The following is a 15,481-nucleotide window of genomic DNA, read 5'->3' on the forward strand; positions in this document are numbered from 1 at the left end:
CAAGACTCTACCTTCTCAAGCCCAGTAAAAAAAAATTAAAACAAACAAAGAAACCCAAAAGAAAACAAAAAATTACTAAAAAAATACATCTTGAAATCCTATTGAAGTCTGTTTTCTGTTATGCTAACCACTGGCTAGCCAACATCCTTTCCTGGCCTTAAGGAGAGCAGCTGCCAAGAAATGGCCTTCAATTTGCTTACACTGCAAAGGCTTTTTTAGAGAATTCCCCTGCAAGAGATAAGTTCCAGATGGATGTTATTTCATGTTATTCCCATATGTAAAACATTTTAAAATATGCAAGTTCCTTTAGCTTTAAGCAAAGTGCTAAAACACAAAGACCAAAGCTTCTCCTTTATTAAGAAGACAGCACATTAGTTCTGCTCATCTCTGCTTTTGCTGAAACAAGTGAAGTTACAGCACACTTCCCATGTCCTTAGCCATTCCTCTATTGCACACTCAAGTTCCACCTTATTAGTCAGGCACTTTTCCAGGAGAAACTCCCATCTGAATGGGCCTCATGTGTTTAAATAAGAGAGGTCCCACCAGCACCCATCTCCTCTGACCCACTTCTTGCTCATGGGGTAATGAATCTCCACAGTTCTTATAGTCCATAATTATGGGTATAAGATGTAGGACTTCCTCCTATTTTTAAATAGTGCCAGCTCATCTCAAAAGGTTAAGAAAAAAAATCACCTCATTGTATGCAACAGACTAATAAAAATGCTATGTTTCAGCATAACAGGCAATGTGCAACTCTGACAGTTCTGCTTGTGGAAGAAGTTATGCAGACTCCTGGAGTCAGGCAGCAAGAACAGCTCTTCTCTTGCAGACAAATCAAGTATTCCAGATATTTAGCATTGCTTTCTCTTGTGTCAGCAGCTCCTGTGAACAATCCATCCCAGCAAAGAGGACACACTTTCTGTCTCTCAACAGTGGTATACTTGAATAAAGGCACACAGGCCTCAGTCTATATGTGCAGATAATAAAATACAATTAGCAGGCAGAAGAGAATGGTAGGAAGGTCCCTCAGACCAGATAAAACTGTAGCAATGTCCTTGTTCAGTCATTTTGTTTGCTAGAGTTGCATTTGTGACACAGGAGTGCTCAAGGCTGGGGGCTTGAGGGGGGTCTGCAGAAGCCTTCCAGATTCCAGAGATGTGAGATGGGGATAGTTCTACATATCCAGAGTCAGCTGAATGAAGCAAACATCCAAAAAAATCTCCATTGACTTTGTCTGTGTTATCAAATATACACAGCAAGATTGCTGCATCTCAGCAGGCTGAGCTGACACCTCACAGAAACTAGAAGAGCATTCTCAGATTTATTTCCAGTTCTCCTTCTCATCAGCATCTGAATAGGTGTGTAATGAATCCTTTGAGGAGAGAGAAAAAAAATACCAGAAATTTATTTTGTGCCCACTTCTCCTCAATTCCTTACTGCAAGAGGAGGATCAAAGAATCCCAACCCATCCTTTCACCCAGAGGACCAGGTAGTGTTACACAACCCCAACATTACAGGAGTATTTTGCCACACCAAGAGCTGCCCTGCTGCATGCCCTTTTTGCAGTTCCATCTCTCCTGCTGCGTGGGATTTTCCTTTACCTGGGCTGGAAGCTGGTGGTGCCTCAGGTGCCTGTAGAAGTGCAGCACAGCAGGGTCAGCTCTCACTGCTTTGGGGTCGAAATCCAGCACGCGGAGCCCCGCGAGGCTCCGGGCGCGGGACAGGGCCACGTAGGCCTGGCCGCTCTCAAAGACACGGGACAGGGAGATCTCCACACAGTCCAGAGACATGCCCTGCCAAAGGCACAGAGGGCTGGCTTACACACAAACAAACAGCATTGGGACGTAGCAGCACTAACCTAACCTGTGAGTCTGTCCAAGGTACCGTCTTTGGGAAAAGGTTTTGGTTTTAAAAAAAGGGAATCAGCAGAAAGCAAAGGCATTTTTCCACTGTCAGGAAATTTCTAGTAGACAGTAGGATCCACTAACTAACTCCAGTGAGGCTCTTGTTGTGTGAAACTCCATAAATCTCATCTAATCTACATAGCAGGGAAAGAAATCCTGCTGATTTCACTTTTATTAGTTAAGTGGAGCAGGCATCTTTCTCAAGCAGTCCTCAGGGAGACCTGAGAGAGTCTGGGTTTGTCCCAGGTGCAGCAGAATTCACAGCATGGCCTAGCTTAAACTGTGGCACAGGAATAAACTCACAGGTCACAGGTTCTCCAAGACTATATTTATCAAGTATGAAGTCTTATGGAAAGGAAGGAACTTTTAAAATATTACACTGTCACATTGAAAGTTATATTGAAAAAATCCCCACTGCACACCACCAAAGGGTGAGTCCAGCCCAAAGAGCACAGCTGTGGCTCCAGCAGCCTCCTCAGTGATGCTGCAGAGCTCAGGTCCCCAGTGCTCTCAGGGGAGCACTACCCTCATCAGCCCACAGTGATAAATAATGCTGCTGTATAGCCCAACTCCAACTCTGCAGATGGCAGTGCCCTTAGGGAAACCCCAGCAGCACTGACAGCCCCACTCTCTGCAGCTAGACACATATTCTGGAGTTCCCCCCAGCAAGGGCCTTTCAGCTTTCTCTCCTGTTTCACCAGCAATACAAGCTCACCCAGGAAATAAGGTTTGTAATGGTGTAAAGGTCTATAGACAGCTGTACAACAACACCCACCTGACTCTTGTGAATGGAAATGGCCCATGCCAATTTTAAAGGTAATTGCTGACGACTCAGATGAACTCCTGATGGTCCTTTGATGACCCATTTCTCCATTTTTATGAGCTGTGTGACCCCACAGAGAAACCTCACCTTAGGCAGCCCTGTACGAATGGGAGCAGGAAAAAAACCAGGGATGTATTCCTGACACTCAATAGCCAGGATGTCAGCACCTAAAGAACACCTTTTTTTCTGCCTAAACCAAACCTAAATCCACAGACAGTTAACAGCATGTCCTGAAATGATGTTTGACATCTACTTAAGCAGAAGAATTAAAGGAAGGTATTGTACCAGTTGAGGTGCGGAGAAAAATACATTTTGCAGGTAGCAGAACATTATTCTTTGAGAAAAACAAACAAAAATTAATCAAAACTTGCTTCAGCAGAACAAACAGGAAATTCAAATGAGCACACACATTTACATACAGACTACAGAACACAAGAGGCCTACAGATAGCTGTAGCTGATGCAGTGCATGACATCACAGCTCATGAGAGCCCCAAGCTTGCAGAGATCTCTCTGCTTTCCCTCAAATTATTACCAAGCTGTAAACAAATTAAGAAGTCATCAGCCACCAATGACACACTGTTTTGTTATTTTCCCACTTCCTTCAACAAAAGATCAAAAGGCTTACTCACCCTTCTGTTCACTTTCAAACCCTACAACAACACCTCGTGCCCCATTCACCAGCCCTTGAGACACATCAAGGTTCTTTGCTAACATCACCTACAGAGAAAAAGAAATATCTTCAATGCACTGCTTCTACAGCCTGTTCAGCTACCTGTAGCTAAACCTCTTGCCAGGAAGCATGAGCACATCAGGCTGATTTGGCCAAATCATCCTATCCTGCCTATTGCAGCACCATTTCCCATTTGATTGGAATTATTTCACAGCCTTTCCTTCCTAGGATTCCTAACTATATCATTTTACAGCACTGAACATTTTACTTGAGTTATTTCTCTGTGAGCTCAGATCCAGGGAGCAGTTTCCCCTTCACCAGGCATTACCAGCCCATACACATACAGATTCTGGGAATAGCAAAGGAACAAGTTTCCAAAGCCAACAGTGCTACTACTAAGTACAATCCCACATCCTTTCCATTCTGACAGCTCCAGCTCAGAGCTAGGTGCCCAGTCCAGCAAATATGGCAAGCTGTGCCCTGCCTTTACAGGTGGGGAGGGCTGCTGTACCTGGAGCTGAGACTGCAGGCAAGGACTGCTTATGCTCTCTGCTACTGGAAAGCTTCTAAATTTGACTAGACATGTCTGTCAGAGTCACAGCAATCACCACTGTCCTCAGGACATGGACCTGAACTCATCTTCTGTGTGGATAAGACTCTAACCAGAAAAGATACAGAGATTGGGACAGTCTTCTGCTGGCCTGGCATAGTCATTCTAGACTGAATTGCATTCTATATATTAATCTACTCTATACATTTCTCTGATATTCCTCCATTTTTCTTATGCCATTTGTTCTGTTCTATCACACATGTATGCACACACACTTACCTGAGCTCCAAGCTTTAGCTCAACTCTACCACCCACAGGACACTGAGCATCAATTAACTTCACTAGCATTGGGTCACTGTCCAAAGCCTCAAACACATGCACTTCTCCTGTTAAGGAAAGAAAGACAGAACTTACAACTGTTGAACGTACTCTACACAGCATTTCAGGAGGTTCAGCATTTATTTCTAACAGCAATTCCTCTTTTAATATCCATTCTACTCTGCTGCTAGGACATCCCCACACAAACCTAGTCACATCTAACAGCAGAGAGCTCATTATTGCCTCTCTTCCCTATCTAACTTCCAGAGCATGAAAAGGGACAGGAATGAAAGGTCAGCAGTAAATAGGAACTGAGCAGACACCATTTTGAGCAGTTTCACTCACTACAACAGCAGATCTCCAAAGCAGACTAAGGAAGAATCCAAGGGCCAGCAAGGGAGACAAAAAATTAAATAGTCCTTAATTCAAATCATGGCTGGATAGAACATGGCCTTTCTAAGATGCTATAGAAAGAAAAAATAGGGGTGTGGAGGCAATAAATTGCACACCCTACCTCACAGCAGGAAATAAGCTTGCTGTTTCTTACAAACCAGTGACATTGTGGCTTTTTAAGCAAAAAACTCAATTTTTTTCCCTAGACACCTCAACTCCAACACACAGAGCTTGGACTGGTGCTGCTGTGATGACAGAACACTGGTCCCACCCCAGTACCCCCAATGCACCCACACAGAGCTCAGCCCCAGAGCCAGGCACTTCCTCCACCGAGTTCACCTGGGAGCTGTTGCAAGCGTCTCTCGTTGGTTATTTCTACATCATCTTTATGGGTGCACAGCCTCGTAGCCAGGATCCCATCCCGCTCAGACTTGTGAGCAGCTGTCTGCATCAGCTGTCTGGTAACCTCCTCTGTGCACCTGGTAGCCAGGAAAAGGGAATTCTTCTTTAAAGTGATCAGGGACAGGTTTGAGCAGCAGTAACCTCACAGAGCTAGATCAGTCTGTGCAAGCCACAGGCCCCCAGAGTGGACAGAGAAGGACACCTGCATAAAGTGAGAGAGCAGAGCCAGTGTGTGCTCCAGCCCTGCCAGCTCAGGAGCCTTTGAATTAATTCACAGAAATTGCACAGGGACCCTAGGAAGTGCCCTTCCTTACTAGAGCAGCATATATGAAACCTATCTATGTTAACTGAAGCACTTATAGCTTTTGCCCACAGCCACACATTGCTGACAGGGTACAGAAAAGTGAAAAACTGCTCTTTACTCTGCTCCACCTGTGGGTAGCAGGGATTACAAAGAGAGATGAGCTTCTCCTCACCTGCCTAACCGGATTGCACTCAGGATTGAGACAAAGATCTTGTCAGTCTGTCTCCGCACTTCAGTCAGCTCCATGTTTATGTGGATGCATTTCCTCCAGCTTTTTGCCTGGAAAAATCATTCTCTTGTTAAGAAAGAGGCAGACTTGAAGTATGAGAATGAGTTTAGGAACAGTTTTGTACCTGGAAGCAGAACTTGGTTTCTTCATTAGCCTTGCAGACTGGGGGTAGCTGTAAGAAATCCCCACAGATAATTAGCTGAATTCCTCCAAAAGGCTCATCCCGTTTTCTGACGGCCCTAAAAGGGATAGAAGAGAAGTTTTGAATGTCCTCCAGAATCTGGACATAGTCAGGTCCCAGAAGTTACTTCTCAATCTGTCAGTATATTCAAACCTAGACAACTGCAGTGAAAGATATTTATCCCCAGCTGCCTCAGAAGAGCTCAAATAATTAAGCAGGGCTAGTACAAGACATTACATTTTCTTTGCTTACCTAGCCCAGAGGTCAATACTGGTCTTGGTTCTTTAGTGGCTGTTATACTACAGCTACTTCTCTCTGCCAATAGAGACCTTTTGGGCAGAGCTGTATATTCTGGACTCAGCTCAGGAGATGGAGAGAACAACCCAAACAGCCACAGCTATGAGTGAGGAATGGACATGACCAAAACCTATCTCATGGTAAAGATCGACCCAGATGCTATGATTTCATGCTTCCTTACAGTCCTGTACCAGTAGCTGCCTTGTATTCATTCACAAAATGAAAGAATGGTAGCAGACTGGAAGGTTAGAGAAACTCATTTCTGCTAGTTTGACCTGACAATTGCTCACCTTGCCACTGCTTCCAGCTTGTCAAAGAACTTGCCATCCACCATTGAGATCTCATCAATAATTAGGTGCTGGCAGGCCAGCCAGTGCTGGCGCACCCCTGGCCTCTCTGCCAGCTGAATGCACTGTTCCAGCGGCGCCTTCCCAGAGCCGATCCCTGCCACAGGACAAAAAAGCAAAGCTTTAGGATGCTCCTGATTCTTTGGGAAGGGAGTAATAGCTCCCATAGCGATCGGGCAGGCCATCACCTGCAAAGGCGTGGAGAGTAGTGCCACCGATGTGACAAGCCGCCACTCCCGTGCTGGCTGTAGCGTAGGTGATGTTGGGAGGGAGGGAGCCCAAGATCCGCTTCAGCAGGAACGACTTCCCAGTCCCTTCGAGAGAGAAGCAACAGGTCAATGGGCAGGACTTTCCCCGGGGAGCCGATGAGAGCGGCCAGGACGCTCACCTGCAGAGCCGGTGAAGAAGATGCTCTTGCCGCTCCGCACGGCGCCCAGCACCGCCTCCTGCTCCGCCGAGAGCCTCGCCGGGGGCCGCCTTTCCTTGCGGGGCACCTGCGGGACAGGGGGGGCGCGCTGTGGGGCTGGGCAGGGCCGCTCCCCCGGGCCGCCCCCTCGCCCCGGCACTCACCTCCGCCGGGCGCTGCCCCCGCTCTTGGCGGCGGCCGGGGCTGCCCAGCAGGTCCCGCTCCTGCACCGGGCTGATCACGGAGAAGGACGGCGGCGGCCGCTCCAGCAGGCGGGGGCGGCGCGGCGCGTCCCGCGGCCCGGCGGCCACCTTGAGGCGCAGGAGGCGGAGGAAGCGGCGCAGCGCGTCCGGGGGGCAGTCGGACAGCAGCACCTGGGTTCCGTCCGGCCCCACCCGCACCGCCGCCCGCCCCTCGCCCGCGAACCGCGTGAAGAGCCTCACGGCGTCCCCGGCCAGCACGAAGTTCAGCACGGCCGCCGCCGCGCCGCTGCCGCCGGCCACGCGCAGCACGGGCTGGCGCAGCTCGTTGCGGCCCAGCAGCACGGTCGCGTTCCGCATCAGGCGGCGGCGCGGGGCGAGGCCCCCCGGCAGCGGCTGCTCCACGGCCGCCGTGCAGCGCAGCTCCGCCGCCTCCATCAGCCCCGCCGGCCGTTCAAACGCGCCGCGTGCGCCGCCGCCAATCAAGGCCGGGGGTTTTAACTCGGCGGCCAATAGGAGGCGGGAAGGGCGGGGCGCGAGGCGGGGCGCCGCGCGGGCCAATCGGCGGCCTCGCCGGCAGCACACGGCGTTGCCAGGGCAGCGGCGCGGGCATGGCCGCTCGCCGCGGAGAGCGGGACCCGCCGGACGCGCGGCAGAACCTCCTGCGGGCAGAGCGAGCCAAGAAGGAGCGCCGCTGGCAGCTGCTCTTCACCCAGTACACTGTGAACCCCGCCAATCCCGGTGAGGCCTCCCGGCCAGCCACAGGGAATCGGAGTAAAGCCCCAGGGGCAAAACAAGCGGTGAGGGGAGTGGGGGGCCGGGGCAGGCCCGCAGCGCTCAGCTGCACTCAGGGACGAACAGCCGCAGCCAGGCTGGCAGAGCGGCCAGCGAGAGGGTAAAGCTGCAAAGGGCAACTGGAGCACTTCCCTTTTGCACACTCAGAGACAGAACCGAGACGTGACCCGCTTGCCCAGATGGTGCCTTCAGTAACCACGTACAAGCGAGGCAACTATTTAGGGTGTGGAATTTACAAATTCAGTGTAAATACAGAGCCAAGATGGGGTAGAGGGCCCCAACACTACACCCTGTTCCTTCAGGTCCTGATCACTTTCTACCTGCTAATTCACAGTCTGTGCTAGCACAGGCAGGTGATGTAAATAGATTCTTTCAGGTCCAAGTTTTTCAGTAAAACAACAAAGAAAAATGATTTCCTGAGACTTAGGACTCTGCAGGCCATCCCGTGGCTGGGGTGGGACTCTGATATGGCAAGCACAGGCAGCATCCTATTGAAGGGTCTTTAGCACAGTTAATGCCCTTCCCTGCCTAGAAGTTGCCATTAATCAGTGATTCTGACTCATTTTCTTCTATGCACAAGCAGTTCAATCATACATATTCTATACTTGGCTGTGATGCCAAATTCACATTAAAGTCATTCACCTGTCTCATTTCTCTGCAGTCCACATGGTCTCTAGGAAGCCAATGTCTTGGCACGAGAACATACAGGAGCCCATAGATGGTAAGAAGTCCCTGAAAAGCTTGTGGTAACTACATAAGAAAATTATTAACACATAAGTTTTAATAATTGTAACCATGTATGTGGAAACACCTCTGTGACCATATAAGTTAAACTCCTTAATGATTTTTGTTTGTAAAGCAGGTTTTTCCCACTTTAAAGCCCTTTCCCATTACTTTCTATTTTCAGCACAAGTTTGCATCGATGCAATTATGGTCTTATTTTTGTTTTTAATTAAAATATGGAACAACTGTAAAATAGATAAAATTCCTTATATTCATACTATAAAATTTTGGTTGAGAATCTAAACGTCTCAGGAAAACAAAAACACCTAGAAGCATGTTGCCTGCCATTGCAGATTCTACCCAACCACCATGCAGGTTAAACTGCTGAAATGACTGCCCAGTCTTACTTTAGAGTACTGGTAAGAGCCCTTATAGCAGCTGCTCCCTTATTTCTAACATGCTAATTGTGTCTAAAAACCTTAATGCTCAGGTAAGGTTGGCTGCTTTATTCAAGGACTGGGAAGGGTGGCAGACCAAACCAGAGAAAGGCTGTAGGTCTCAGGCAACTGAGAAAGTCGAGAGCTGTCATGGAGCACTGGTTTGTACAAGATGTGGTGTAGGAAAAGCAAGATGCTGCAGTACAGTAGGCAGGGATACAGAATTACAGGATAGTACTGTCAGGCAAATCTTGAAACTTCCTCAGGAAATATTTGAGTAGAAATGTCACTGTGCATTCTGACAGTATCATTCACAGAAGCACAGGGGCTGTTTTTAAACACACTTTCATTTGTATTTGTGTCCTGTTTTTTAAAACAACAGATGAATTCCTGAAACTTCTTCACCGTGCAGCAGAGGTGCCAAGAGAGAAATACTCAGAGCCACAAACTGAAAGCCAAGTAATTGGCTGGAATACAAAACCTTTGGTGAGTAGGATGCTTGAAGACTCAGCCCTTTAAAGGATTCAGAGATGTTAAGCCTGCCACACTGAAAAATACTCAAGCAGGAAAACAACTTGTGACAAACAAGGAAAACAAGAATTACAGGGAATAAGTTTTTAAAATTTACACCTAAGAGGACTCTTCACACTGGCAGAGACTCGTGAACAGAGAAGCAGTACACTTCCCCTGAGAAACCTGCCTGCAAAACATCTACAGAGACAGTGGCAGCACACTGCCAAGTGCCACAGGTGTACTCAGGGCTGTTTATTAAAGTGCTCAGCCATGAGAAATGGTGTAGTGATGTACTGAAATACTGTGAAAAGAAACGTGCTGCTGCACAGCATCTTTCAAAGTAATTGCAAGAGCAGAACCATAAAATTAATAATCATGTAAGTATACCCAAAGCAGATACACCAGTGAGGATTCATCTGGGGAATTGTGAATAAACAGGAGGAGAAGGAATATTATTAACAAGCTGAGACATCAATCATATCTGGCAAACAGCTGTGATGATGACTGACTTTGCAATTAGCGTTTTGGGAAAGGCAAATTTTGGCCTGTTATAAAGAAAACTAAGATAAATAAGAAAATAAGACAGTCTTCATTGACTTTTCATATTATATATCAAGTAAAGTAGTTAGTAATGACAAGAGTGGAAACAGACATCCCAGCTGGGCTCTGTGGTATTAAGGAACTGTTGGTAGGATTAGTCTGGCAAGTGGAGGCAACTAAACTTGTGTGTAGGGAAGCAAGTTTGATTATTAGAGTCAGAACTGATGATGTTGTTTAATTTGTTAAGTTTTCCTTATTTGGCAGGTTTGACCATAACAAAGCAGAGAACAGTACAGTGGTACCCTGCTCTTCTGTCATTTGGACAGTTCTCAGCAGTGGAACACCACACATCACTCCCCCAGGAGGGACTCCTACTGCTGATTTTAGTAAAAGCCCATGACTGTTTGTGATTCTTGTTTGCCAGGTTCCTTTTGACCGCAGTGATACCAGATTCTACTTCCCACGCCAGACAACTGAGATTACCATCCTTGGCTACCCTGCACCACGGGGACAGATGCCTAAAGAGGATAGCCAAAGATAGATGTTAACAACATCTAATGTGTTAGGTCCTGTTTGTTATCTAGCAAGTCTGGCAGATTTCTTGTGAGAGACAATAGAAAAGAGAAGTTCAATCTGTCCAGATTAACAACCTGACAACAGTGTCACAAATAAACCTATCTGTAAGGCTCTGTATTTGTCTCATTGCTGTTCCTATACCCATCTACACAGATAATCTAAAAAACCACTCTAACATCTCAAAAAGCTTCAGACTTCTTATTTTGACATTGGCAACATGACCCAGAACTCAAGGTCACCAACTTCATCTTAACAGTAGTGGTGGGAAAAGCTGTCAGAATAAAGGGGACAAAGGGCAGACTTCAGCCACCATTCACTGAACAGCTAAATATGAGTTACACATAGTTCTGTGCAAACCACTTAATGCATTCACACAAAACAGGTTTAAGTACAAAACAACCCTTCAACAAAACAGACAGTAAGAAAAAAATTAAGTGATAAGGCACTGTTTCCACTGGCTTTTTTTCCTTGCCACTGTAAAACATCCAGCTTGCTCCACAGTTAACTGCTAATGACAGCAGAAACACATCTTGCAACACAAAGAAACACAGGAACCCCTTTGGGGAGCACAGTTCTCTTAGCGGGCTCGGTTCTTCATTTTCTGCCTTGCTCTCTTTCCAGGTCTCTTCTGCAAAAAAAAAAAAAAAAAAACAGATTCAGATTTTTATTTTTATGTTCTCCATCTTTGTTTTAGCTCTATAACTTAGGGAGGATACCAAAGAGAGGGTATTTGTCAGAACGTCTGGACAAGAAGGTTTAGGCACACAAGTAGCAAACAGAACTTTTTAACTCCCTTTCTGATTTTCCTGCTGATACCAAACCACTGTCCCCAACTCTGTTAGTAACTGAATTATGCTTAGCTCCCAAAGACAGGCATCACTTCCTGATGCTGGAGACACATACCATGCCCTCATCTCTCCCTGCCAGACATGGCATGGCTTCCAAGCCAACCAGGATCGTTTTCCTGCAACATTTTACTTACATTAAGAGCTTTTTTCCCTCCTTTTCCTCCTCTTCCTCCTTTTCCTGGGCCTTTGTTGTGAGCCACTTTTGCCTGGAAGCTGGATACGTCATTAAAACTCTCCTTTGTGTTCCACTTGGAGCCCTTCTTCTTCCCACCAAAACCAAACTTCTGATTTTTGTATCGTCTTTTGGCATTTGGCCTGAAAAACAACCAAGCAGCATCACTGCCTACATTCCTTGTTCCAGAAAGCTCTCAAGACACAGAGATATATACTCATGGTATCCCATCAACCACCATAAACCTTCCCCCTCTTAACAAAGATGCAGAAATCACATTTCAGTCTCTGCTCCATTTTGGCCATAGTTTTCTCCTCTTTAGGGACAGAATACCACCTTGGACTTACTTTAACAATAAATAGAACAGTTTTCCTGTTCCCCAAAATTATCCCCTATAAAGACTGAAAAATCAGACATTCTGTGTTTAACTCTCTCGTTTCTGGTCTCACCCCTTCTTTGGCCGTTGACTTGTATTGCCTTTTTTATTCCCTTGAGATGATGTCTGCTCTTCATCTAGAAAGTCCAGCTTGTCAGAGAGACCTGCAAGAATGAACACATCACAGAAAAGACAAATTTTCAGTCTAAGCAAGTAATAGCAATAGGTCATCCTCACTGAAGAACAGCTGCTTGGGAGGCGTTTCACTGCCACAGGCACACAATTCTGCACAGCAGCAGCTTTCCAACCTCAAGGCCCAGAACTACAGACACAGTGACCACATCACACTGCCCTACACTGCTCACACACCACTACTGCCCTTACACATTTGTTCTCTTAGAACTTTCTGGTATTTTGTTCTCTTACCTTTCTGGTATTTCTTGACTGCATTCAACATATTTTTCTTCTCCTTCTGTCTCCTCTGCAGAACCTCAACTTGCACCTGAGATTAGAAGCAGAATGTTAGTGCTGTTCCTTGCAGTGTCCCATACTTTTTTTTAAGGTATCCTGTGTTTTGTTCTGTTTTCCTTCAGAGCAGCTAGACAGGAGACTAGACAGATTCTGTGTGTTTTAGCCAGACTCTTGTGGCTGCATTTTTCCAGCCCCCCAGTCAGGCTCCAAATTCTTGTCACAAATCCTTTTGCACATGTCCCTTTTGTAGCTCCTCACCTTCTTGCCATATTTTCTCATTGCACGGAGTTGTTTTGCTTTCTCAGACCTTTCCATTGCTTCCTGTTTACTCTTAAGTTTCTGTCGAATCTAATTAGGGAATAGAAAATCAGAATTTATCAGTAACACAAAAGAAAAAGAAATTTATAATTTCTGTACTGATCTATAGCCCAAATCTGGCTAAAAAAGACAAAACTCACACAAGAGAGAAGAAAAAGCCTTATAATGGGCTCTAATGGAACTGAGAGTATCATGTCAGTCTATTTGGGTGTATCAAAAAGACTTAATAGTTTCTTTCTTGTCATTATTAAAAGTAAAGCACTGAAGAAAAGACAACAGTTCTGTAGAAAATATTTTTTCTGTTCCCTCCTTGTTCACAAACATTCTTATAAGGATGCTGCCTTATGGAGAATTACAAAGATTTCAACACAGATCTTAGTGATTCAGTTTAGTGACCCCAGTAGGAGATAAAAACTGTTCTTCAAATGAAATCAGCAAAAGAAGAGAACAGTAATGTGCAGGATTGACTTAAGCCTTAGTACCAGCTAATTATCATTCTTCAGCTTATCCAGAAAGGTTCCATCAGGAAGCAGAACAGTGACCCAATGATACATGAACCTTCCAACTAGATTCCAGCTCATGTTTCTTTAATTTATAAAATGTAGTCTTTTTTCAAAATCTAAACAAAAAAATAGAGTTCAATTTTGAACAAAGACTACAATCAAGAAGGAAATGTGTGAAAGACTTATTTCCTACACCAATATAATTTCCTATCCAAAACAGATTCACTCAATAATATACAATTTAAAATCACAGAAAACCAGAACACGCTGGCAATAAACAAAAGGTGATACTTAAATAGGAAAAAAAGGATTGCATTAAAGCCACAGTCAACTGCAAGTTTTATGACAAAGAGCAAAAACACAGGTAACTTTACATCCACTAATACACATACTAAGAAAAATCCTCCCTTTTTAATATTTTAATATTAATCAGGACAAAGTATAAATCATGTTTTTCTACTTTATCATCCAACCTGTTATAAAAATCCCCACCTAAACAAAAAGAAATCTCCTGTCACAAAGTTTCATCTACCCTACCCCATGCTAAAACACACATTACACTGGAAAGAAAACCATTCCCTGCACGTACCTTCTGCATCTGTTGGTCTGATTTGGCCATCTCTGCAAAGTAATCATCCGGCCTCCTCGTGGGAACTTGGAGCTTACGGAGCCGAGGGAGGGCCTCCAGGACAGCTGCCTGCGCCTGCCGGTAGCTGGGAGAGAGCACAGCACCACTGTCACTGCCCCAGCTGTCACTGCCCCAGCTGTCACTGCCCCAGCTGTCACTGCACTGGCTCTGTCACTGCACCAGCTGTCACTGCCCCAGCTGTCACTGCCCCGGCCCTGTCACTGCCCCGGCCCTGTCACTGCCTGTTGGGCACCTCACAGTTCTGACACAAACTGCTCACACAAGCAGGCTGATACTGGGATCTAGCAAGCATTGGTCTGGTCTAGCAAACATTCAGTGCTACTGAAAGCACCTAAGGTACCAGTACAACATTAACATTTACGTCTTGCACATATAAATTTATCTTATTTCCAGTTATAGCTTTTTATGTTGGAATATAAAAGGCAAAGCAAAGCAAGAGAACTGTAAGAGTACCAAAACAAACCCACAAAAAAAAGTCAGTATCTTGTGTTAAAGTGTTAGTCCTGCCGTCAAGGAGCTTTTAAAATAAACTCAGCAAATGATGAAGTCTGCTATGAAGAGAGAAATTATTCATTTTAAGTCACACAGGAGTTGAATATACTAGCACTAATTTGTAGTTGTTTTGGAAAACATTCAGAGCCATCGAATGTAAAATAACATGGCCAAGAGTATCACAGTGACAGCCAGTGTAGCAGTCTGCAGCAGTCTGTAGCATACTGGTGAAAGAAACATAACTCCAAAAACGCAGCAACACAGTGAGACACGACATGAAATGCCTTTTTGACACTTACAAACTCATCTCTCTCTGGAAATCATTCTCAGGGTCAACGGCATCAGACGTAGAAGCATTCTGAGAAACGGGGTCCGCGACCGGGCCCAGAGTCACGTCCAGCCTTTCCACCCAGGCGAGCTGCTGCCTGAATTCGGCCAGGCACTGCTTCAGGCCGTCCTGTGAGAGGAGCCCAGCTCAGCACAGCCGCGCACCGACCGATCCGCACGGCTGGCCCGGCTCAGCGGCCGAGAGACACCGCGGGCTGCTCCTGGGGCCGCCGGGCACACCCGCAGCCCGGCCCGCAGCGCGGAACACCAGAGCCCGCCTGGCCTCGGCCCGCGGCCCCGCCGAGCTCCCCGCGCCCCGCTCCCGGCGCTGGGGCCGCGGCCCTGGGGGGGCTTTGCCCGGTCCCCGCGTTCCCGCTCACCGTGTCATTGCGCCGCTTCGGCTGCTCCTCCAGCACAACGTTGAGCCCCGGCTTCAGCGCGCCCTTCGCGAAGGCCTCCTGGAGCTGTGAGAGGGTTCGGTCAGTCCGCGCCGCCGGCACCGGGCGGCCCTTCCCCACCGGGCTCACCACGGCGGCCACGGGCTCACCTCCGAGTCCGAGAGCGAGGAATCCTCCGAGTCCGAGCCGGAGTCCGAGAAGGAGCCACGCCGCGCCACCGCCGCCGCCATCGCTGCCGACCCCGTGCGCCGCTTCCGGCCGCGTGCGCCGCCGCTTCCGGGGCCGCCGGGGCCGCGGTCACCACGGCGACGGCGGCA

General features: G+C 46.9%; 3 protein-coding genes across 3 annotated transcripts; 1 reads left to right on the forward strand and 2 right to left on the reverse strand.

The window, feature by feature from the left end:
* Positions 1 to 1,321: 1,321 nt before the first annotated feature.
* Positions 1,322 to 7,464, reverse strand: PIF1 (PIF1 5'-to-3' DNA helicase). Its single transcript, XM_058030394.1, has 12 exons — positions 6,991 to 7,464; positions 6,797 to 6,914; positions 6,609 to 6,734; positions 6,364 to 6,517; positions 5,720 to 5,834; positions 5,539 to 5,645; positions 5,000 to 5,139; positions 4,229 to 4,335; positions 3,359 to 3,446; positions 2,680 to 2,825; positions 1,602 to 1,793; positions 1,322 to 1,372 (listed from the first exon to the last, which is right to left on the reverse strand). Exons 1-12 carry the CDS (start codon positions 7,462 to 7,464, stop codon positions 1,322 to 1,324), a joined length of 1,818 nt encoding a protein of 605 aa, XP_057886377.1.
* Positions 7,465 to 7,637: 173 nt separating this feature from the next.
* Positions 7,638 to 10,702, forward strand: CFAP144 (cilia and flagella associated protein 144). Its single transcript, XM_058030043.1, has 4 exons — positions 7,638 to 7,767; positions 8,483 to 8,542; positions 9,364 to 9,467; positions 10,459 to 10,702. Exons 1-4 carry the CDS (start codon positions 7,638 to 7,640, stop codon positions 10,573 to 10,575), a joined length of 411 nt encoding a protein of 136 aa, XP_057886026.1. The 3' UTR covers positions 10,576 to 10,702.
* An 87-nt stretch (positions 10,703 to 10,789) lies between these two features.
* Positions 10,790 to 15,411, reverse strand: EBNA1BP2 (EBNA1 binding protein 2). The gene is made up of 9 exons (XM_058030042.1): positions 15,314 to 15,411; positions 15,147 to 15,230; positions 14,739 to 14,896; positions 13,888 to 14,011; positions 12,736 to 12,825; positions 12,433 to 12,508; positions 12,080 to 12,170; positions 11,593 to 11,773; positions 10,790 to 11,238 (listed from the first exon to the last, which is right to left on the reverse strand). The coding sequence occupies exons 1-9, from the start codon at positions 15,392 to 15,394 to the stop codon at positions 11,188 to 11,190; spliced, it is 936 nt and encodes a 311-aa protein (XP_057886025.1). The 5' UTR covers positions 15,395 to 15,411; the 3' UTR covers positions 10,790 to 11,187.
* Positions 15,412 to 15,481: the final 70 nt, after the last annotated feature.

The sequence above is a fragment of the Melospiza georgiana genome, chromosome 9 (genome assembly GCF_028018845.1).
Source record: "Melospiza georgiana isolate bMelGeo1 chromosome 9, bMelGeo1.pri, whole genome shotgun sequence".
Taxonomy (NCBI): Eukaryota; Metazoa; Chordata; class Aves; order Passeriformes; family Passerellidae; genus Melospiza; species Melospiza georgiana.

Excerpts from the sequence above, each read along its gene's own strand:
- PIF1 (XM_058030394.1), bottom strand. The coding sequence starts at position 7,464 with ATGGAGGCGGCGGAGCTGCGCTGCACGGCGGCCGTGGAGCAGCCGCTG. Across the intron at positions 5,646-5,719 it reads AAACCAAGTTCTGCTTCCAG|GCAAAAAGCTGGAGGAAATG; the intron begins GTACAAAACTGT and ends TGATTTTTCCAG. Across the intron at positions 3,447-4,228 it reads AGCTAAAGCTTGGAGCTCAG|GTGATGTTAGCAAAGAACCT; the intron begins GTAAGTGTGTGT and ends TTTTCTCTGTAG.
- EBNA1BP2 (XM_058030042.1), bottom strand. The coding sequence starts at position 15,394 with ATGGCGGCGGCGGTGGCGCGGCGTGGCTCCTTCTCGGACTCCGGCTCG. Across the intron at positions 15,231-15,313 it reads CCTCGCTCTCGGACTCGGAG|CTCCAGGAGGCCTTCGCGAA; the intron begins GTGAGCCCGTGG and ends ACCCTCTCACAG. Across the intron at positions 14,897-15,146 it reads CGAAGCGGCGCAATGACACG|GACGGCCTGAAGCAGTGCCT; the intron begins GTGAGCGGGAAC and ends CTCCTCTCACAG.
- CFAP144 (XM_058030043.1), top strand. The coding sequence starts at position 7,638 with ATGGCCGCTCGCCGCGGAGAGCGGGACCCGCCGGACGCGCGGCAGAAC. Across the intron at positions 8,543-9,363 it reads CATACAGGAGCCCATAGATG|ATGAATTCCTGAAACTTCTT; the intron begins GTAAGAAGTCCC and ends TTAAAACAACAG. Across the intron at positions 9,468-10,458 it reads GCTGGAATACAAAACCTTTG|GTTCCTTTTGACCGCAGTGA; the intron begins GTGAGTAGGATG and ends CTTGTTTGCCAG.